The 23666-nt window shown below is 54.6% G+C and overlaps 1 protein-coding gene across 1 annotated transcript; it reads left to right on the top strand.

The window, feature by feature from the left end:
* Positions 1-200: 200 nt before the first annotated feature.
* On the top strand, positions 201-22706 carry LOC311314181 (IgGFc-binding protein-like; the record flags this gene model as incomplete). Its single annotated transcript, XM_084444517.1, has 27 exons — positions 201-246; positions 329-669; positions 773-1346; positions 1469-2079; positions 2278-2851; positions 3133-3492; positions 4670-5010; positions 5114-5687; positions 5810-6420; positions 6619-7192; positions 7484-7843; positions 9021-9361; positions 9465-10038; positions 10161-10771; positions 10970-11543; positions 11795-12154; positions 13332-13672; positions 13776-14349; positions 14472-15082; positions 15281-15854; positions 16126-16485; positions 17663-18003; positions 18107-18680; positions 18803-19413; positions 19614-20187; positions 20463-20822; positions 22318-22706. 27 exons carry the CDS (start codon positions 201-203, stop codon positions 22704-22706), a joined length of 12735 nt encoding a protein of 4244 aa, XP_084300643.1.
* Between the last annotated feature and the right edge of the window lie 960 nt (positions 22707-23666).

Here is a 23666-nt window from a genome sequence, read left to right as displayed (position 1 = left end):
TATTGACTCAGCTGTACAAATGTGTCCAGTGGCGCAAACAAACACCCCCTGTGCACTCCTAACACTTCCTGTGCACTATGAATTTTGAAAACAACCACCTAAACAACTCAAGCTCTGAGCTCTGTGGATTTAGAAAGTAGACGGGTTCCTGAGTAGAATAGACAAGTATTTTTTATGTACAAAGCAAAATGTACTCAGCAATGGGAAACATTAATTGTGGCGAGCGCCCCCAGGTGGTGGGCTCTGGTACATGTGTGACGGGCGCACGCACTCACGTGCAGGGGTCAGTCTAAAAGCAGGACATGAACGTTGCCACCCCTCCCTTCAGGCTCCCTGCCCCCCACCCCGCCACCAGACCCCTGTGACAACATCATGTGCGGGGAGAGGGAGGAATGCAGGCGGGGCGTGTGCGTTCCTGTCTCCACGGCAACCTGCCAGGCGGTCGGCGACCCCCACTACCAGACCTTCGACGGCCGTCGGTTCGACTTCCAGGGGACCTGCACCTACACCATGGCAACGGTTACCGAGCGACACGGAGAACTGGCCCCGTTCACGGTACTGACCAAGAACGACCACCGGGGGAGCCGGCGCGTCTCCCTCGTAAGGACGGTCACCGTGACCGTCCACAATCACACAGTGGTCATCGGCAGGCACAGGGGCCGGGTGCAGGTGAGAGGTCGCCTGTTCACACACGCATGAACATAAAGTGGGTGTATGGTATTTGAAGATGATGGCCGGTGAGTGGTATTAACCCACCCTCCTTCCTCCCCAGGTGAATGGAGAGCTGGTCTACCTGCCAGTCAGCCTGGCGGGAGGGAAGCTGAAGGTGGCGCTGAGCGGTTCCTACGCCGTCCTGACCGCAGACTTTGGCCTGGTGGTGAAGTACGACTGGAACATGCGCCTCTACATCTTGGCTCCCAGCAGCTACTTCCGCCTCCTGGGAGGCCTGTGCGGGAACTACAACGGTAACCGCAGCGACGACCTGGCCGACCCCTCGGGTACCGTCCTCTCCACAGTGCTGGCGTTCGCCAAGAGCTGGAAGACGGAGGACGGAGACCGCTACTGCAGCGACGACTGCAGAGGAGGCTGCCTAGCCTGCAGCCCGCAGCTCAGGGAGAAGTACGGGAACGAGAGCTTCTGTGGCCTCCTGACCAAGACGCACGGGCCCTTCGCCAGCTGCCACGAGGCCCTGGAGCCCGGCATATTCCTGGAGAACTGTATCTTTGACGTGTGCATCAACAGAGGCGCCAGGCAGCTGCTGTGCGATAACTTTAAGAGCTACACCGACGCCTGTCTGGCCGAAGGAGTCAACGCCAGCCGGCAGTGGAGGACGGTCGCCAAGTGTCGTAAGTTTTGTTTTTCTGTCCCCCGCCCCTACCCTCCTCTCCCCTACTCCGTTCCGTTCTCTTCTCATTTGTCTTCACCCCTTAAACCAGAACCCATACCTCCCGTCTCCTCCTCCTCTCAGCTCTGGAGTGTCCGGCCAACAGCCACTACAACGCCTGCGGTCCGTCCTGCCCCGCCACCTGCAGCGACCCCGGCGCCCCGGCCGAGTGCGACGGCCCCTGCGTGGAGAGCTGCCAGTGCGACCAGGGCTTCGTCCTCAGCGGGGAGCGCTGCATGCACAGGGAGTCCTGCGGCTGCCAACACCGCGGCCGTTACTACCCCGCGGGCGCGCGGTTCTGGGCGGACGACCGCTGCAGCGTGAGGTGCAGCTGCGTCCCGGGAAAGGCGGACGCCCGGTGCGCGCCGGCCGAGTGCGAGAGGTCGGAGGTGTGCGGGCTCCGCCGTGGGGTCAGGGGCTGCTACCCATCGTCATTCGCCACGTGCCAGGCCAGAGGCGACCCCCACTACCGCACCTTCGACGGCCGGAGGTTCGACTTCCAGGGCACGTGCACCTACCTCCTGTCCATGCTGGCGGGCAGAGGCGAGATGGATCCGAGGCTGGTGCCGTTCTTGGTCTTCGTCCAGAATGACCACCGAGGCAGGAACAAGGCGGTGGCCTACACCAAGACCGTCTCTGTTTTCGTCCTGAACCACAACCTGACCATGAGCAGCGACACCCCGGAGAAAGTTCTGGTAGGCTCCTGGAAACATGGCTGCCGTTTTAAGGCCTGGCCTGGTAACAGACACACGCAGATACACACAGACAGAAGAGAAGATAATTTTATTAGCCATTTCCCACCACGTAATTGGATTTGTCACACACACACACACATACACACGTTCTCATCTTAAAAAAGACTTTCCTCTTGTTTCATGCCTCTCTATCTCCAGATAGACGGCCAGTTTGTCAACCTGCCGTTTGAAGCTGAATCTGGGGCCAGCCATCTATCTGTGATGAGAGGTGGTCACTTTGGTGTGGTGAGGACCAGCTTCGGCCTCACTCTGAAGTTCAACTGGAGGAGCCACGTAACCCTGACCTTGCCCAGCTCCTACTCCGGCCACATTAGCGGCCTCTGCGGGAACTGGAACAGCCGAGGGGGCGACGACTTCCTCAAACCGGACCGCAGCCTCGCCCCCAACGCCACCGCCTTTGGGTCCAGCTGGCAGGTGGGCGGAACCGAGGGATGCACCAATGATTGTCCGGGGGGTTGCCCGCAATGCGACCCGGGCCAGAGGAGAAGGTACCAGTCGAGGGAGTTCTGTGGCCTGATAGCAGACAGAGCAGGTCCGTTCAGACAGTGCCATGCCAGGGTAAACCCACAGGAGTACGTGGAGGACTGTGGGTTTGACCTCTGTGTGTACGAAGGCCTCGCCTCGGCCTTGTGTGACGCCCTCACCTCCTACACCACTGCCTGCCAAGACGCAGGAGCCACCGTGGAGACCTGGAGATCAGACCAATTCTGCCGTAAGTTAGACACACGCACACGCACACACACACACACACACACACACACACACACACACACACACACACACACACACACACACACACACACACAGGCATCGACTCACAGCCATATAATGCTGATATTTATCTTGAATGAACAGTCCCTTTCTGAAAACTCCCACCTTATTCTGTGAATGTGTGTGCGCGTGTGTTTTTATTCTATGTGTATATATATACTATATACAGTATACATTCTGAGTGTGTGTCTATATTCGGTGTGTGTATTACCTGTGTTTCAGCGCCGTCATGCCCGGCCAACAGCCACCACGAAGTGTGCGCTCCAGGCTGCCCGCAGACCTGCAGCCAGCTGATTGAGCCAGAGGCCTGCGAGAGCGCCCCCTGCAGTGAGGGATGCGTGTGCGATGACGGCTTCCTGCTCAGCGACAGCGTGTGTGTTCCCGTGGCAGAGTGTGGCTGCGTGCACCTGGGCCGGTACTACACCAGCGGGCAGGTCTTTTTCCCCAACGCCACTGGGGGGCGCTGCAGCCCCCGCTGCGTGTGTACCGCCGACGGAGCTGTGGAGTGTGATGATGCGTTCACTTGTGGCGAAGGGGAGGAGTGCAGGGTGAAGGGCGGAATCCTGGGCTGCTACATTACAGGTAACAGCCAATAGGCAGCCATGTTCTACCCTCTGACCTCAGGGGTAAAGGTGAAAGATGAGTACATCACACATAGGCAATTAGTTCATGCAAGACTAGAAGGTTGTATAATATGTGAAAACAGCATTTTATTGATATAATAACCGTTTTTTCACCAGGAAAAGATACCCAGAGTCTCTTTTACAAGGGTGACCTGGTCAAGAAGGCAGCAGTTAATCAATAAAACAGAGCAAACCATACAACGCAAAACATACAGTAATAGCAAAGACAGATACACAACAATACATCAGGATAGCAGATCCAGCCTTTAAAAACACTCCTCAGTAACAGATCTTGGAGCGAGAGTCTTAAATTCCCCAAGGGGCGCCAAAGGGCAGAGAGGTACGGAAGAGCATTAGGGCCAACAACGTGAGTTTATTCTTTTTTTAAGCTTCTGAGTTTAAATTCCGAATTTCTGAGAAAAAAGTCAGAATTTCTGAGAAAAAAGTCAGAAGTAACTTCTGAGATTAAAGTCAGAATTTCTGAGATTAAAGTCAGAATTTCTGAGTTTAAAGTCAGAATTTCTGAGAAAAAAGTCAGAAATAACTTCTGAGATTAAAGTCAGAATGTCTGAGAAATAAACTCATAATTTCTGAGATTAAAGTCAGAATTTCTGAGAAATGAACTCAGAATTTCTGACTTTAAAGTCAGAATTTCTGAGATTAAAGTCAGAATTTCTGAGAAAAAAAATCAGAATTTCTGACTTTAAATTCAGAAGCTTAAAAAAAATGCTGTTGGCCCTAATGCTCTTCCGTAGAGAAGAGATTAATCAGACTATTGAACACTGATTCTTTTGGACCAAATGGAAAATATTGACTCAGCTGTACAAATGTGTCCAGTGGCGCAAACAAACACCCCCTGTGCACTCCTAACACTTCCTGTGCACTATGAATTTTGAAAACAACCACCTAAACAACTCAAGCTCTGAGCTCTGTGGATTTAGAAAGTAGACGGGTTCCTGAGTAGAATAGACAAGTATTTTTTATGTACAAAGCAAAATGTACTCAGCAATGGGAAACATTAATTGTGGCGAGCGCCCCCAGGTGGTGGGCTCTGGTACATGTGTGACGGGCGCACGCACTCACGTGCAGGGGTCAGTCTAAAAGCAGGACATGAACGTTGCCACCCCTCCCTTCAGGCTCCCTGCCCCCCACCCCGCCACCAGACCCCTGTGACAACATCATGTGCGGGGAGAGGGAGGAATGCAGGCGGGGCGTGTGCGTTCCTGTCTCCACGGCAACCTGCCAGGCGGTCGGCGACCCCCACTACCAGACCTTCGACGGCCGTCGGTTCGACTTCCAGGGGACCTGCACCTACACCATGGCAACGGTTACCGAGCGACACGGAGAACTGGCCCCGTTCACGGTACTGACCAAGAACGACCACCGGGGGAGCCGGCGCGTCTCCCTCGTAAGGACGGTCACCGTGACCGTCCACAATCACACAGTGGTCATCGGCAGGCACAGGGGCCGGGTGCAGGTGAGAGGTCGCCTGTTCACACACGCATGAACATAAAGTGGGTGTATGGTATTTGAAGATGATGGCCGGTGAGTGGTATTAACCCACCCTCCTTCCTCCCCAGGTGAATGGAGAGCTGGTCTACCTGCCAGTCAGCCTGGCGGGAGGGAAGCTGAAGGTGGCGCTGAGCGGTTCCTACGCCGTCCTGACCGCAGACTTTGGCCTGGTGGTGAAGTACGACTGGAACATGCGCCTCTACATCTTGGCTCCCAGCAGCTACTTCCGCCTCCTGGGAGGCCTGTGCGGGAACTACAACGGTAACCGCAGCGACGACCTGGCCGACCCCTCGGGTACCGTCCTCTCCACGGTGCTGGCGTTCGCCAAGAGCTGGAAGACGGAGGACGGAGACCGCTACTGCAGCGACGACTGCAGAGGAGGCTGCCTAGCCTGCAGCCCGCAGCTCAGGGAGAAGTACGGGAACGAGAGCTTCTGTGGCCTCCTGACCAAGACGCACGGGCCCTTCGCCAGCTGCCACGAGGCCCTGGAGCCCGGCATATTCCTGGAGAACTGTATCTTTGACGTGTGCATCAACAGAGGCGCCAGGCAGCTGCTGTGCGATAACTTTAAGAGCTACACCGACGCCTGTCTGGCCGAAGGAGTCAACGCCAGCCGGCAGTGGAGGACGGTCGCCAAGTGTCGTAAGTTTTGTTTTTCTGTCCCCCGCCCCTACCCTCCTCTCCCCTACTCCGTTCCGTTCTCTTCTCATTTGTCTTCACCCCTTAAACCAGAACCCATACCTCCCGTCTCCTCCTCCTCTCAGCTCTGGAGTGTCCGGCCAACAGCCACTACAACGCCTGCGGTCCGTCCTGCCCCGCCACCTGCAGCGACCCCGGCGCCCCGGCCGAGTGCGACGGCCCCTGCGTGGAGAGCTGCCAGTGCGACCAGGGCTTCGTCCTCAGCGGGGAGCGCTGCATGCACAGGGAGTCCTGCGGCTGCCAACACCGCGGCCGTTACTACCCCGCGGGCGCGCGGTTCTGGGCGGACGACCGCTGCAGCGTGAGGTGCAGCTGCGTCCCGGGAAAGGCGGACGCCCGGTGCGCGCCGGCCGAGTGCGAGAGGTCGGAGGTGTGCGGGCTCCGCCGTGGGGTCAGGGGCTGCTACCCATCGTCATTCGCCACGTGCCAGGCCAGAGGCGACCCCCACTACCGCACCTTCGACGGCCGGAGGTTCGACTTCCAGGGCACGTGCACCTACCTCCTGTCCATGCTGGCGGGCAGAGGCGAGATGGATCCGAGGCTGGTGCCGTTCTTGGTCTTCGTCCAGAATGACCACCGAGGCAGGAACAAGGCGGTGGCCTACACCAAGACCGTCTCTGTTTTCGTCCTGAACCACAACCTGACCATGAGCAGCGACACCCCGGAGAAAGTTCTGGTAGGCTCCTGGAAACATGGCTGCCGTTTTAAGGCCTGGCCTGGTAACAGACACACGCAGATACACACAGACAGAAGAGAAGATAATTTTATTAGCCATTTCCCACCACGTAATTGGATTTGTCACACACACACACACATACACACGTTCTCATCTTAAAAAAGACTTTCCTCTTGTTTCATGCCTCTCTATCTCCAGATAGACGGCCAGTTTGTCAACCTGCCGTTTGAAGCTGAATCTGGGGCCAGCCATCTATCTGTGATGAGAGGTGGTCACTTTGGTGTGGTGAGGACCAGCTTCGGCCTCACTCTGAAGTTCAACTGGAGGAGCCACGTAACCCTGACCTTGCCCAGCTCCTACTCCGGCCACATTAGCGGCCTCTGCGGGAACTGGAACAGCCGAGGGGGCGACGACTTCCTCAAACCGGACCGCAGCCTCGCCCCCAACGCCACCGCCTTTGGGTCCAGCTGGCAGGTGGGCGGAACCGAGGGATGCACCAATGATTGTCCGGGGGGTTGCCCGCAATGCGACCCGGGCCAGAGGAGAAGGTACCAGTCGAGGGAGTTCTGTGGCCTGATAGCAGACAGAGCAGGTCCGTTCAGACAGTGCCATGCCAGGGTAAACCCACAGGAGTACGTGGAGGACTGTGGGTTTGACCTCTGTGTGTACGAAGGCCTCGCCTCGGCCTTGTGTGACGCCCTCACCTCCTACACCACTGCCTGCCAAGACGCAGGAGCCACCGTGGAGACCTGGAGATCAGACCAATTCTGCCGTAAGTTAGACACACGCACACGCACACACACACACACACACACACACACACACACACACACACACACACACACACACACACACACACACACACACACACACACAGGCATCGACTCACAGCCATATAATGCTGATATTTATCTTGAATGAACAGTCCCTTTCTGAAAACTCCCACCTTATTCTGTGAATGTGTGTGCGCGTGTGTTTTTATTCTATGTGTATATATATACTATATACAGTATACATTCTGAGTGTGTGTCTATATTCGGTGTGTGTATTACCTGTGTTTCAGCGCCGTCATGCCCGGCCAACAGCCACCACGAAGTGTGCGCTCCAGGCTGCCCGCAGACCTGCAGCCAGCTGATTGAGCCAGAGGCCTGCGAGAGCGCCCCCTGCAGTGAGGGATGCGTGTGCGATGACGGCTTCCTGCTCAGCGACAGCGTGTGTGTTCCCGTGGCAGAGTGTGGCTGCGTGCACCTGGGCCGGTACTACACCAGCGGGCAGGTCTTTTTCCCCAACGCCACTGGGGGGCGCTGCAGCCCCCGCTGCGTGTGTACCGCCGACGGAGCTGTGGAGTGTGATGATGCGTTCACTTGTGGCGAAGGGGAGGAGTGCAGGGTGAAGGGCGGAATCCTGGGCTGCTACATTACAGGTAACAGCCAATAGGCAGCCATGTTCTACCCTCTGACCTCAGGGGTAAAGGTGAAAGATGAGTACATCACACATAGGCAATTAGTTCATGCAAGACTAGAAGGTTGTATAATATGTGAAAACAGCATTTTATTGATATAATAACCGTTTTTTCACCAGGAAAAGATACCCAGAGTCTCTTTTACAAGGGTGACCTGGTCAAGAAGGCAGCAGTTAATCAATAAAACAGAGCAAACCATACAACGCAAAACATACAGTAATAGCAAAGACAGATACACAACAATACATCAGGATAGCAGATCCAGCCTTTAAAAACACTCCTCAGTAACAGATCTTGGAGCGAGAGTCTTAAATTCCCCAAGGGGCGCCAAAGGGCAGAGAGGTACGGAAGAGCATTAGGGCCAACAACGTGAGTTTATTCTTTTTTTAAGCTTCTGAGTTTAAATTCCGAATTTCTGAGAAAAAAGTCAGAATTTCTGAGAAAAAAGTCAGAAGTAACTTCTGAGATTAAAGTCAGAATTTCTGAGATTAAAGTCAGAATTTCTGAGTTTAAAGTCAGAATTTCTGAGAAAAAAGTCAGAAATAACTTCTGAGATTAAAGTCAGAATGTCTGAGAAATAAACTCATAATTTCTGAGATTAAAGTCAGAATTTCTGAGAAATGAACTCAGAATTTCTGACTTTAAAGTCAGAATTTCTGAGATTAAAGTCAGAATTTCTGAGAAAAAAAATCAGAATTTCTGACTTTAAATTCAGAAGCTTAAAAAAAATGCTGTTGGCCCTAATGCTCTTCCGTAGAGAAGAGATTAATCAGACTATTGAACACTGATTCTTTTGGACCAAATGGAAAATATTGACTCAGCTGTACAAATGTGTCCAGTGGCGCAAACAAACACTCCCTGTGCACTCCTAACACTTCCTGTGCACTATGAATTTTGAAAACAACCACCTAAACAACTCAAGCTCTGAGCTCTGTGGATTTAGAAAGTAGACGGGTTCCTGAGTAGAATAGACAAGTATTTTTTATGTACAAAGCAAAATGTACTCAGCAATGGGAAACATTAATTGTGGCGAGCGCCCCCAGGTGGTGGGCTCTGGTACATGTGTGACGGGCGCACGCACTCACGTGCAGGGGTCAGTCTAAAAGCAGGACATGAACGTTGCCACCCCTCCCTTCAGGCTCCCTGCCCCCCACCCCGCCACCAGACCCCTGTGACAACATCATGTGCGGGGAGAGGGAGGAATGCAGGCGGGGCGTGTGCGTTCCCGTCTCCACGGCAACCTGCCAGGCGGTCGGGGACCCCCACTACCAGACCTTCGACGGCCGTCGGTTCGACTTCCAGGGGACCTGCACCTACACCATGGCAACGGTTACCGAGCGACACGGAGAACTGGCCCCGTTCACGGTACTGACCAAGAACGACCACCGGGGGAGCCGGCGCGTCTCCCTCGTAAGGACGGTCACCGTGACCGTCCACAATCACACAGTGGTCATCGGCAGGCACAGGGGCCGGGTGCAGGTGAGAGGTCGCCTGTTCACACACGCATGAACATAAAGTGGGTGTATGGTATTTGAAGATGATGGCCGGTGAGTGGTATTAACCCACCCTCCTTCCTCCCCAGGTGAATGGAGAGCTGGTCTACCTGCCAGTCAGCCTGGCGGGAGGGAAGCTGAAGGTGGCGCTGAGCGGTTCCTACGCCGTCCTGACCGCAGACTTTGGCCTGGTGGTGAAGTACGACTGGAACATGCGCCTCTACATCATGGCTCCCAGCAGCTACTTCCGCCTCCTGGGAGGCCTGTGCGGGAACTACAACGGTAACCGCAGCGACGACCTGGCCGACCCCTCGGGTACCGTCCTCTCCACGGTGCTGGCGTTCGCCAAGAGCTGGAAGACGGAGGACGGAGACCGCTACTGCAACGACGACTGCAGAGGAGGCTGCCTAGCCTGCAGCCCGCAGCTCAGGGAGAAGTACGGGAACGAGAGCTTCTGTGGCCTCCTGACCAAGACGCACGGGCCCTTCGCCAGCTGCCACGAGGCCCTGGAGCCCGGCATATTCCTGGAGAACTGTATCTTTGACGTGTGCATCAACAGAGGCGCCAGGCAGCTGCTGTGCGATAACTTTAAGAGCTACACCGACGCCTGTCTGGCCGAAGGAGTCAACGCCAGCCGGCAGTGGAGGACGGTCGCCAAGTGTCGTAAGTTTTGTTTTTCTGTCCCCCGCCCCTACCCTCCTCTCCCCTACTCCGTTCCGTTCTCTTCTCATTTGTCTTCACCCCTTAAACCAGAACCCATACCTCCCGTCTCCTCCTCCTCTCAGCTCTGGAGTGTCCGGCCAACAGCCACTACAACGCCTGCGGTCCGTCCTGCCCCGCCACCTGCAGCGACCCCGGCGCCCCGGCCGAGTGCGACGGCCCCTGCGTGGAGAGCTGCCAGTGCGACCAGGGCTTCGTCCTCAGCGGGGAGCGCTGCATGCACAGGGAGTCCTGCGGCTGCCAACACCGCGGCCGTTACTACCCCGCGGGCGCGCGGTTCTGGGCGGACGACCGCTGCAGCGTGAGGTGCAGCTGCGTCCCGGGAAAGGCGGACGCCCGGTGCGCGCCGGCCGAGTGCGAGAGGTCGGAGGTGTGCGGGCTCCGCCGTGGGGTCAGGGGCTGCTACCCATCGTCATTCGCCACGTGCCAGGCCAGAGGCGACCCCCACTACCGCACCTTCGACGGCCGGAGGTTCGACTTCCAGGGCACGTGCACCTACCTCCTGTCCATGCTGGCGGGCAGAGGCGAGATGGATCCGAGGCTGGTGCCGTTCTTGGTCTTCGTCCAGAATGACCACCGAGGCAGGAACAAGGCGGTGGCCTACACCAAGACCGTCTCTGTTTTCGTCCTGAACCACAACCTGACCATGAGCAGCGACACCCCGGAGAAAGTTCTGGTAGGCTCCTGGAAACATGGCTGCCGTTTTAAGGCCTGGCCTGGTAACAGACACACGCAGATACACACAGACAGAAGAGAAGATAATTTTATTAGCCATTTCCCACCACGTAATTGGATTTGTCACACACACACACACATACACACGTTCTCATCTTAAAAAAGACTTTCCTCTTGTTTCATGCCTCTCTGTCTCCAGATAGACGGCCAGTTTGTCAACCTGCCGTATGAAGCTGAATCTGGGGCCAGCCATCTATCTGTGATGAGAGGTGGTCACTTTGGTGTGGTGAGGACCAGCTTCGGCCTCACTCTGAAGTTCAACTGGAGGAGCCACGTAACCCTGACCTTGCCCAGCTCCTACTCCGGCCACATTAGCGGCCTCTGCGGGAACTGGAACAGCCGAGGGGGCGACGACTTCCTCAAACCGGACCGCAGCCTCGCCCCCAACGCCACCGCCTTTGGGTCCAGCTGGCAGGTGGGCGGAACCGAGGGATGCACCAATGATTGTCCGGGGGGTTGCCCGCAATGCGACCCGGGCCAGAGGAGAAGGTACCAGTCGAGGGAGTTCTGTGGCCTGATAGCAGACAGAGCAGGTCCGTTCAGACAGTGCCATGCCAGGGTAAACCCACAGGAGTACGTGGAGGACTGTGGGTTTGACCTCTGTGTGTACGAAGGCCTCGCCTCAGCCTTGTGTGACGCCCTCACCTCCTACACCACTGCCTGCCAAGACGCAGGAGCCACCGTGGAGACCTGGAGATCAGACCAATTCTGCCGTAAGTTACGCACACGCACACACACACACACACACACACACACACACACACACACACACACACAGGCATCGACTCACAGCCATATAATGCTGATATTTATCTTGAATGAACAGTCCCTTTCTGAAAACTCCCACCTTATTCTGTGAATGTGTGTGCGCGTGTGTTTTTATTCTATGTGTATATATATACTATATACAGTATACATTCTGAGTGTGTGTCTATATTCGGTGTGTGTATTACCTGTGTTTCAGCGCCGTCATGCCCGGCCAACAGCCACCACGAAGTGTGCGCTCCAGGCTGCCCGCAGACCTGTAGCCAGCTGATTGAGCCAGAGGCCTGCGAGAGCGCCCCCTGCAGTGAGGGATGCGTGTGCGACGACGGCTTCCTGCTCAGCGACAGCGTGTGTGTTCCCGTGGCAGAGTGTGGCTGCGTGCACCTGGGCCGGTACTACACCAGCGGGCAGGTCTTTTTCCCCAATGCCACCGGGGGGCGCTGCAGCCCCCGCTGCGTGTGTACCGCTGACGGAGCTGTGGAGTGTGATGATGCGTTCACTTGTGGCGAAGGGGAGGAGTGCAGGGTGAAGGGCGGAATCCTGGGCTGCTACATTACAGGTAACAGCCAATAGGCAGCCATGTTCTACCCTCTGACCTCAGGGGTAAAGGTGAAAGATGAGTACATCACACATAGGCAATTAGTTCATGCAAGACTAGAAGGTTGTATAATATGTGAAAACAGCATTTTATTGATATAATAACCGTTTTTTCACCAGGAAAAGATACCCAGAGTCTCTTTTACAAGGGTGACCTGGTCAAGAAGGCAGCAGTTAATCAATAAAACAGAGCAAACCATACAACGCAAAACATACAGTAATAGCAAAGACAGATACACAACAATACATCAGGATAGCAGATCCAGCCTTTAAAAACACTCCTCAGTAACAGATCTTGGAGCGAGAGTCTTAAATTCCCCAAGGGGCGCCAAAGGGCAGAGAGGTACGGAAGAGCATTAGGGCCAACAACGTGAGTTTATTCTTTTTTTAAGCTTCTGAGTTTAAATTCCGAATTTCTGAGAAAAAAGTCAGAATTTCTGAGAAAAAAGTCAGAAGTAACTTCTGAGATTAAAGTCAGAATTTCTGAGATTAAAGTCAGAATTTCTGAGTTTAAAGTTAGAATGTCTGAGAAAAAAGTCAGAAATAACTTCTGAGATTAAAGTCAGAATGTCTGAGAAATAAACTCATAATTTCTGAGATTAAAGTCAGAATTTCTGAGAAATGAACTCAGAATTTCTGACTTTAAAGTCAGAATTTCTGAGATTAAAGTCAGAATTTCTGAGAAAAAAAATCAGAATTTCTGACTTTAAATTCAGAAGCTTAAAAAAAATGCTGTTGGCCCTAATGCTCTTCCGTAGAGAAGAGATTAATCAGACTATTGAACACTGATTCTTTTGGACCAAATGGAAAATATTGACTCAGCTGTACAAATGTGTCCAGTGGCGCAAACAAACACTCCCTGTGCACTCCTAACACTTCCTGTGCACTATGAATTTTGAAAACAACCACCTAAACAACTCAAGCTCTGAGCTCTGTGGATTTAGAAAGTAGACGGGTTCCTGAGTAGAATAGACAAGTATTTTTTATGTACAAAGCAAAATGTACTCAGCAATGGGAAACATTAATTGTGGCGAGCGCCCCCAGGTGGTGGGCTCTGGTACATGTGTGACGGGCGCACGCACTCACGTGCAGGGGTCAGTCTAAAAGCAGGACATGAACGTTGCCACCCCTCCCTTCAGGCTCCCTGCCCCCCACCCCGCCACCAGACCCCTGTGACAACATCATGTGCGGGGAGAGGGAGGAATGCAGGCGGGGCGTGTGCGTTCCCGTCTCCACGGCAACCTGCCAGGCGGTCGGGGACCCCCACTACCAGACCTTCGACGGCCGTCGGTTCGACTTCCAGGGGACCTGCACCTACACCATGGCAACGGTTACCGAGCGACACGGAGAACTGGCCCCGTTCACGGTACTGACCAAGAACGACCACCGGGGGAGCCGGCGCGTCTCCCTCGTAAGGACGGTCACCGTGACCGTCCACAATCACACAGTGGTCATCGGCAGGCACAGGGGCCGGGTGCAGGTGAGAGGTCGCCTGTTCACACACGCATGAACATTAAGTGGGTGTATGGTATTTGAAGATGATGGCCGGTGAGTGGTATTAACCCACCCTCCTTCCTCCCCAGGTGAATGGAGAGCTGGTCTACCTGCCAGTCAGCCTGGCGGGAGGGAAGCTGAAGGTGGCGCTGAGCGGTTCCTACGCCGTCCTGACCACAGACTTTGGCCTGGTGGTGAAGTACGACTGGAACATGCGCCTCTACATCATGGCTCCCAGCAGCTACTTCCGCCTCCTGGGAGGCCTGTGCGGGAACTACAACGGTAACCGCAGCGACGACCTGGCCGACCCCTCGGGTACCGTCCTCTCCACGGTGCTGGCGTTCGCCAAGAGCTGGAAGACGGAGGACGGAGACCGCTACTGCAGCGACGACTGCAGAGGAGGCTGCCTAGCCTGCAGCCCGCAGCTCAGGGAGAAGTACGGGAACGAGAGCTTCTGTGGCCTCCTGACCAAGACGCACGGGCCCTTCGCCAGCTGCCACGAGGCCCTGGAGCCCGGCATATTCCTGGAGAACTGTATCTTTGACGTGTGCATCAACAGAGGCGCCAGGCAGCTGCTGTGCGATAACTTTAAGAGCTACACCGACGCCTGTCTGGCCGAAGGAGTCAACGCCAGCCGGCAGTGGAGGACGGTCGCCAAGTGTCGTAAGTTTTGTTTTTCTGTCCCCCGCCCCTACCCTCCTCTCCCCTACTCCGTTCCGTTCTCTTCTCATTTGTCTTCACCCCTTAAACCAGAACCCATACCTCCCGTCTCCTCCTCCTCTCAGCTCTGGAGTGTCCGGCCAACAGCCACTACAACGCCTGCGGTCCGTCCTGCCCCGCCACCTGCAGCGACCCCGGCGCCCCGGCCGAGTGCGACGGCCCCTGCGTGGAGAGCTGCCAGTGCGACCAGGGCTTCGTCCTCAGCGGGGAGCGCTGCATGCACAGGGAGTCCTGCGGCTGCCAACACCGCGGCCGTTACTACCCCGCGGGCGCGCGGTTCTGGGCGGACGACCGCTGCAGCGTGAGGTGCAGCTGCGTCCCGGGAAAGGCGGACGCCCGGTGCGCGCCGGCCGAGTGCGAGAGGTCGGAGGTGTGCGGGCTCCGCCGTGGGGTCAGGGGCTGCTACCCATCGTCATTCGCCACGTGCCAGGCCAGAGGCGACCCCCACTACCGCACCTTCGACGGCCGGAGGTTCGACTTCCAGGGCACGTGCACCTACCTCCTGTCCATGCTGGCGGGCAGAGGCGAGATGGATCCGAGGCTGGTGCCGTTCTTGGTCTTCGTCCAGAATGACCACCGAGGCAGGAACAAGGCGGTGGCCTACACCAAGACCGTCTCTGTTTTCGTCCTGAACCACAACCTGACCATGAGCAGCGACACCCCGGAGAAAGTTCTGGTAGGCTCCTGGAAACATGGCTGCCGTTTTAAGGCCTGGCCTGGTAACAGACACACGCAGATACACACAGACAGAAGAGAAGATAATTTTATTAGCCATTTCCCACCACGTAATTGGATTTGTCACACACACACACACATACACACGTTCTCATCTTAAAAAAGACTTTCCTCTTGTTTCATGCCTCTCTGTCTCCAGATAGACGGCCAGTTTGTCAACCTGCCGTTTGAAGCTGAATCTGGGGCCAGCCATCTATCTGTGATGAGAGGTGGTCACTTTGGTGTGGTGAGGACCAGCTTCGGCCTCACTCTGAAGTTCAACTGGAGGAGCCACGTAACCCTGACCTTGCCCAGCTCCTACTCCGGCCACATTAGCGGCCTCTGCGGGAACTGGAACAGCCGAGGGGGCGACGACTTCCTCAAACCGGACCGCAGCCTCGCCCCCAACGCCACCGCCTTTGGGTCCAGCTGGCAGGTGGGCGGAACCGAGGGATGCACCAATGATTGTCCGGGGGGTTGCCCGCAATGCGACCCGGGCCAGAGGAGAAGGTACCAGTCGAGGGAGTTCTGTGGCCTGATAGCAGACAGAGCAGGTCCGTTCAGACAGTGCCATGCCAGGGTAAACCCACAGGAGTACGTGGAGGACTGTGGGTTTGACCTCTGTGTGTACGAAGGCCTCGCCTCAGCCTTGTGTGACGCCCTCACCTCCTACACCACTGCCTGCCAAGACGCAGGAGCCACCGTGGAGACCTGGAGATCAGACCAATTCTGCCGTAAGTTAGACACACGCACACACACACACACACACACACACACACACACACACACACACACACACACACACACACACACACACAGGCATCGACTCACAGCCATATAATGCTGATATTTATCTTGAATGAACAGTCCCTTTCTGAAAACTCCCACCTTATTCTGTGAATGTGTGTGCGCGTGTGTTTTTATTCTATGTGTATATATATACTATATACAGTATACATTCTGAGTGTGTGTCTATATTCGGTGTGTGTATTACCTGTGTTTCAGCGCCGTCATGCCCGGCCAACAGCCACCACGAAGTGTGCGCTCCAGGCTGCCCGCAGACCTGTAGCCAGCTGATTGAGCCAGAGGCCTGCGAGAGCGCCCCCTGCAGTGAGGGATGCGTGTGCGACGACGGCTTCCTGCTCAGCGACAGCGTGTGTGTTCCCGTGGCAGAGTGTGGCTGCGTGCACCTGGGCCGGTACTACACCAGCGGGCAGGTCTTTTTCCCCAATGCCACCGGGGGGCGCTGCAGCCCCCGCTGCGTGTGTACCGCTGACGGAGCTGTGGAGTGTGATGATGCGTTCACTTGTGGCGAAGGGGAGGAGTGCAGGGTGAAGGGCGGAATCCTGGGCTGCTACATTACAGGTAACAGCCAATAGGCAGCCATGTTCTACCCTCTGACCTCAGGGGTAAAGGTGAAAGATGAGTACATCACACATAGGCAATTAGTTCATGCAAGACTAGAAGGTTGTATAATATGTGAAAACAGCATTTTATTGATATAATAACCGTTTTTTCACCAGGAAAAGATACCCAGAGTCTCTTTTACAAGGGTGACCTGGTCAAGAAGGCAGCAGTTAATCAATAAAACAGAGCAAACCATACAACGCAAAACATACAGTAATAGCAAAGACAGATACACAACAATACATCAGGATAGCAGATCCAGCCTTTAAAAACACTCCTCAGTAACAGATCTTGGAGCGAGAGTCTTAAATTCCCCAAGGGGCGCCAAAGGGCAGAGAGGTACGGAAGAGCATTAGGGCCAACAACGTGAGTTTATTCTTTTTTTAAGCTTCTGAGTTTAAATTCCGAATTTCTGAGAAAAAAGTCAGAATTTCTGAGAAAAAAGTCAGAAGTAACTTCTGAGATTAAAGTCAGAATTTCTGAGATTAAAGTCAGAATTTCTGAGTTTAAAGTCAGAATTTCTGAGAAAAAAGTCAGAAATAACTTCTGAGATTAAAGTCAGAATGTCTGAGAAATAAACTCATAATTTCTGAGATTAAAGTCAGAATTTCTGAGAAATGAACTCAGAATTTCTGACTTTAAAGTCAGAATTTCTGAGATTAAAGTCAGAATTTCTGAGAAAAAAAATCAGAATTTCTGACTTTAAATTCAGAAGCTTAAAAAAAATGCTGTTGGCCCTAATGCTCTTCCGTAGAGAAGAGATTAATCAGACTATTGAACACTGATTCTTTTGGACCAAATGGAAAATATTGACTCAGCTGTACAAATGTGTCCAGTGGCGCAAACAAACACTCCCTGTGCACTCCTAACACTTCCTGTGCACTATGAATTTTGAAAACAACCACCTAAACAACTCAAGCTCTGAGCTCTGTGGATTTAGAAAGTAGACGGGTTCCTGAGTAGAATAGACAAGTATTTTTTATGTACAAAGCAAAATGTACTCAGCAATGGGAAACATTAATTGTGGCGAGCGCCCCCAGGTGGTGGGCTCTGGTACATGTGTGACGGGCGCACGCACTCACGTGCAGGGGTCAGTCTAAAAGCAGGACATGAACGTTGCCACCCCTCCCTTCAGGCTCCCTGCCCCCCACCCCGCCACCAGACCCCTGTGACAACATCATGTGCGGGGAGAGGGAGGAATGCAGGCGGGGCGTGTGCGTTCCCGTCTCCACGGCAACCTGCCAGGCGGTCGGGGACCCCCACTACCAGACCTTCGACGGCCGTCGGTTCGACTTCCAGGGGACCTGCACCTACACCATGGCAACGGTTACCGAGCGACACGGAGAACTGGCCCCGTTCACGGTACTGACCAAGAACGACCACCGGGGGAGCCGGCGCGTCTCCCTCGTAAGGACGGTCACCGTGACCGTCCACAATCACACAGTGGTCATCGGCAGGCACAGGGGCCGGGTGCAGGTGAGAGGTCGCCTGTTCACACACGCATGAACATTAAGTGGGTGTATGGTATTTGAAGATGATGGCCGGTGAGTGGTATTAACCCACCCTCCTTCCTCCCCAGGTGAATGGAGAGCTGGTCTACCTGCCAGTCAGCCTGGCGGGAGGGAAGCTGAAGGTGGCGCTGAGCGGTTCCTACGCCGTCCTGACCACAGACTTTGGCCTGGTGGTGAAGTACGACTGGAACATGCGCCTCTACATCATGGCTCCCAGCAGCTACTTCCGCCTCCTGGGAGGCCTGTGCGGGAACTACAACGGTAACCGCAGCGACGACCTGGCCGACCCCTCGGGTACCGTCCTCTCCACGGTGCTGGCGTTCGCCAAGAGCTGGAAGACGGAGGACGGAGACCGCTACTGCAGCGACGACTGCAGAGGAGGCTGCCTAGCCTGCAGCCCGCAGCTCAGGGAGAAGTACGGGAACGAGAGCTTCTGTGGCCTCCTGACCAAGACGCACGGGCCCTTCGCCAGCTGCCACGAGGCCCTGGAGCCCGGCATATTCCTGGAGAACTGTATCTTTGACGTGTGCATCAACAGAGGCGCCAGGCAGCTGCTGTGCGATAACTTTAAGAGCTACACCGACGCCTGTCTGGCCGAAGGAGTCAACGCCAGCCGGCAGTGGAGGACGGTCGCCAAGTGTCGTAAGTTTTGTTTTTCTGTCCCCCGCCCCTACCCTCCTCTCCCCTACTCCGTTCCGTTCTCTTCTCATTTGTCTTCACCCCTTAAACCAGAACCCATACCTCCCGTCTCCTCCTCCTCTCAGCTCTGGAGTGTCCGGCCAACAGCCACTACAACGCCTGCGGTCCGTCCTGCCCCGCCACCTGCAGCGACCCCGGCGCCCCGGCCGAGTGCGACGGCCCCTGCGTGGAGAGCTGCCAGTGCGACCAGGGCTTCGTCCTCAGCGGGGAGCGCTGCATGCACAGGGAGTCCTGCGGCTGCCAACACCGCGGCCGTTACTACCCCGCGGGCGCGCGGTTCTGGGCGGACGACCGCTGCAGCGTGAGGTGCAGCTGCGTCCCGGGAAAGGCGGACGCCCGGTGCGCGCCGGCCGAGTGCGAGAGGTCGGAGGTGTGCGGGCTCCGCCGTGGGGTCAGGGGCTGCTACCCATCGTCATTCGCCACGTGCCAGGCCAGAGGCGACCCCCACTACCGCACCTTCGACGGCCGGAGGTTCGACTTCCAGGGCACGTGCACCTACCTCCTGTCCATGCTGGCGGGCAGAGGCGAGATGGATCCGAGGCTGGTGCCGTTCTTGGTCTTCGTCCAGAATGACCACCGAGGCAGGAACAAGGCGGTGGCCTACACCAAGACCGTCTCTGTTTTCGTCCTGAACCACAACCTGACCATGAGCAGCGACACCCCGGAGAAAGTTCTGGTAGGCTCCAGGAAACATGGCTGCCGTTTTAAGGCCTGGCCTGGTAACAGACACACGCAGATACACACAGACAGAAGAGAAGATAATTTTATTAGCCATTTTCCAACACGTAATTGGATTTGTCACACACACACACACACATACACACGTTCTCATCTTAAAAAAGACTTTCCTCTTGTTTCATGCCTCTCTGTCTCCAGATAGACGGCCAGTTTGTCAACCTGCCGTTTGAAGCTGAATCTGGGGCCAGCCATCTATCTGTGATGAGAGGTGGTCACTTTGGTGTGGTGAGGACCAGCTTCGGCCTCACTCTGAAGTTCAACTGGAGGAGCCACGTAACCCTGACCTTGCCCAGCTCCTACTCCGGCCACATTAGCGGCCTCTGCGGGAACTGGAACAGCCGAGGGGGCGACGACTTCCTCAAACCGGACCGCAGCCTCGCCCCCAACGCCACCGCCTTTGGGTCCAGCTGGCAGGTGGGCGGAACCGAGGGATGCACCAATGATTGTCCGGGGGGTTGCCCGCAATGCGACCCGGGCCAGAGGAGAAGGTACCAGTCGAGGGAGTTCTGTGGCCTGATAGCAGACAGAGCAGGTCCGTTCAGACAGTGCCATGCCAGGGTAAACCCACAGGAGTACGTGGAGGACTGTGGGTTTGACCTCTGTGTGTACGAAGGCCTCGCCTCGGCCTTGTGTGACGCCCTCACCTCCTACACCACTGCCTGCCAAGACGCAGGAGCCACCGTGGAGAGCTGGAGATCAGACCAATTCTGCCGTAAGTTAGACAGACGCACACGCACACACACACACACACACACACACACACACACACACACACACACACACACACACACACACACACAGGCATCGACTCACAGCCATATAATGCTGATATTTATCTTGAATGAACAGTCCCTTTCTGAAAACTCCCACCTTATTCTGTGAATGTGTGTGCGCGTGTGTTTTTATTCTATGTGTATATATATACTATATACAGTATACATTCTGAGTGTGTGTCTATATTCGGTGTGTGTATTACCTGTGTTTCAGCGCCGTCATGCCCGGCCAACAGCCACCACGAAGTGTGCGCTCCAGGCTGCCCGCAGACCTGCAGCCAGCTGATTGAGCCAGAGGCCTGCGAGAGCGCCCCCTGCAGTGAGGGATGCGTGTGCGACGACGGCTTCCTGCTCAGCGACAGCGTGTGTGTTCCCGTGGCAGAGTGTGGCTGCGTGCACCTGGGCCGGTACTACACCAGCGGGCAGGTCTTTTTCCCCAACGCCACCGGGGGGCGCTGCAGCCCCCGCTGCGTGTGTACCGCCGACGGAGCTGTGGAGTGTGATGATGCGTTCACTTGTGGCGAAGGGGAGGAGTGCAGGGTGAAGGGCGGAATCCTGGGCTGCTACATTACAGGTAACAGCCAATAGGCAGCCATGTTCTACCCTCTGACCTCAGGAGTAAAGGTGAAAGATGAGTACATCAAACATAAGCTCTGTCCCAATTCAAGGGTTGCATCCTACCTAGGTCGCAGCCTACGCGTTCGACGTAGGTCGCGTCCTTCAGGCCAGGTATGCCAGATGTAAACGTTTTGTGAAATGGGACGGTCTAGCCATTCCCAACTTGTCATTTCAACACCACACAAAATGCCTATCTAAATCGTCTATCTAAACTCTAGATACAGGCGTAATTTGGATAAAGTTTCCACATTTTGGGATTCTGTGGTGGTACTATCAGGCATGAAATTTTATTAAAACGGAATAATAATAACATCAAAACGGTTTAAAAGCCGTTTTAAAATCTGAGCAATGGCAGCTGGTACAGGAATTCATCCGGACCGAAACGCATTCTGGGAGGGAGGCCGCGAAGGCAGGCCGCGAAGGATCCATCAGTTGTACAGTATCCTTCAAATTCGTCAAAAGTAGGCCGCATTTTGTGAGCTGCATTCGGAGGACTCTTCGTAGGCTGAATGAATTGGGACAGCACTTGTCGCCCCGCTGTGACGTAGCAGCCTTTAAATCCGGCCTAGGTAGGATGCAATCTTTGAATTGGGACAGACCCATAGGTAATTAGTTCATGCAAGACTAGAAGGTTGTATAATATGTGAAAACAGAATTGTATTGATATAATCACCATTTTTTCACCAGGAAAAGAAACCCAGAGTCTCTTTTACAAGGGTGACCTGGTCAAGAAGGCAGCAGTTAATCAATAAAACAGAGCAAACCATACAACGCAAAACATACAGTAATAGCAAAGACAGATACACAACAATACATCAGGATAGCAGATCCAGCCTATAAAAACACTCCTCAGTAACAGAACTTGGAGCGAGAGTTTTAAATTCCCCAAGGGCCGCTAAAACAACCAGGCGAAGTGTACTTGGTAGCATATAAAGCGTCTACTTACTTACTCCTCTTCATCCCCTATGGGACATAAGGCTTCAATGAGCTCTCTCCATTGCGCTCGGTCCTTGGCAGCAGGCTGCGCCTCTCCCCGTGACAGGTTCATCTTTTCCAGCTCCTGTGTCACAGTTCTGCGCCAGGCGGTTCTGGGCCCCCCAGGTTGTCTTTTGCCTGGTGGTGTCCAAGCTTCTGCTTGGCGCACCATAAATGGGCAAAATATGCAGTATTGATGGCAGTGTTGCTTCATTCCCAGATTTCAACAGCATCAGGCTGTTTCAACGGATAAAAAAAATTGGGAGAGGCTTCTCCTGTGCATCTGTTGGTTACTTTTTCCAGAGCAGAAAGTCGAAGCAGAACGTACTGTATGTCGATTGTTGCAAACCACCCTGCACACATACTATACTGTACAGTAAGCACACTGTAGTATTAAGCAGCAAGTATTCCGATTCACTCCAGGTTTTTCCTCATATCCCGCTCACCCCTGCTTGTGTTGTGTGTCGTGTGGCCAGGCCCGTGTGCTGAGGTGAGGTGCAGGGAGATGGAGCGCTGTGTTGTGGAGGAGGGCCAGGGCCGATGTGTGGCCCAGTCTAAGGCTCAGTGCTGGGTCTTCGGAGACCCCCGATACACCACTTTCGATGGCCGGCCGTTCTCCTTCCAGGGCACCTGCTCCTACAACCTGGTCAACACCACCGGCTTGGACCCCACTCTGACACAGTTCTCCATCCTGACTAAGAATGAGCTGCATAGGGACTCGCCGGGCTCCTACCTCAGCTACGCTACTCTGGACCTCCTGGGCCACCGTATCTCCATCCTGCATGGCCAGAGGGGAACTGTGGAGGTGGGTCTGTTAGCCAATCAGAGAGCCACAGAGTCAGTCCTGTCGAGTGGAAGGGTGTAATTGGCTCGCAGTGATATTCTCACAGTAATGTCTTTTTTTTTCTTTCTTTCTTTCTTTCTTTCTTTCTTTCTTTCTTTCTTTCTTTCTTTCTTTCTTTCTTTCTTTCTTTCTTTCTTTCTTTCTTTCTTTCTTTCAGGTGGATGGTGTAAACACTAACCTACCAGTCACTCTGGAGTTTGGAAGCATCAATATCACAGAGAAAGGCATTAGAGCAACCCTCCAATCAGCTGTGGGGTTAGAGGTCACCTTCGACTGGTCCACCCTCCTCATGGTCACTGTCAGCAGCAGCTACTACGGCAACCTCCAAGGCCTATGTGGCAACTACAACGGTAATGCCGATGACGACTTCACCACGCCCTCCGGGGTCTCAACCAACGTCACGGTGTGGGCGCGCTCCTGGAGTATTGCCGATGGCGACCAGTTCTGCCATCGCTCGTGTGAAGGAGAGTGCCCCCGGTGTTCACAGGCTGATCACGCCCTCTACAGCGAGCCACAATACTGCGGCGTGTTAGTGGACAGAGCCGGCCCCTTCGCTTCCTGCCATGAGAATGTGCCAACGAAGAAGTTCCTGGCAGACTGTGTCTTTGACTTGTGTCAGAACAACGGCACGAAGGCAGTGCTGTGTGAGGTGCTGACCAATTACATAGCAGAATGTCAACAGGCAGGAATCAAAATGTCCCCACAGTGGAGGACCATAACCAAGTGTCGTGAGTAAACACACATGCACACACAAACACACACACACACACACACACACACACTGTAAGGGTTCAGCAGTTCCGAGTCAAGGGTTCAACAGTTCCACCACAAGGTGCTGTTTATAGGGGTGAGGGTTAAAAATGACAGATGACAAGAAATTGTATGATTCTATAAATGGTTAGCCTCTCTGAAACATACTGTACTGTATGTCCCAATGTATTGGAGGTAGTTTGAAATGATTATGGGCCTCTATTCTTCTGT

The sequence above is a fragment of the Borostomias antarcticus genome, assembly GCF_949987555.1.
Source record: "Borostomias antarcticus genome assembly, chromosome: 10".
NCBI classification, from domain to species: Eukaryota; Metazoa; Chordata; class Actinopteri; order Stomiiformes; family Stomiidae; genus Borostomias; species Borostomias antarcticus.
The sequence above is the reverse complement of the archived record's forward strand: the minus strand, read 5'-3'. Positions and strand labels throughout refer to the sequence as shown.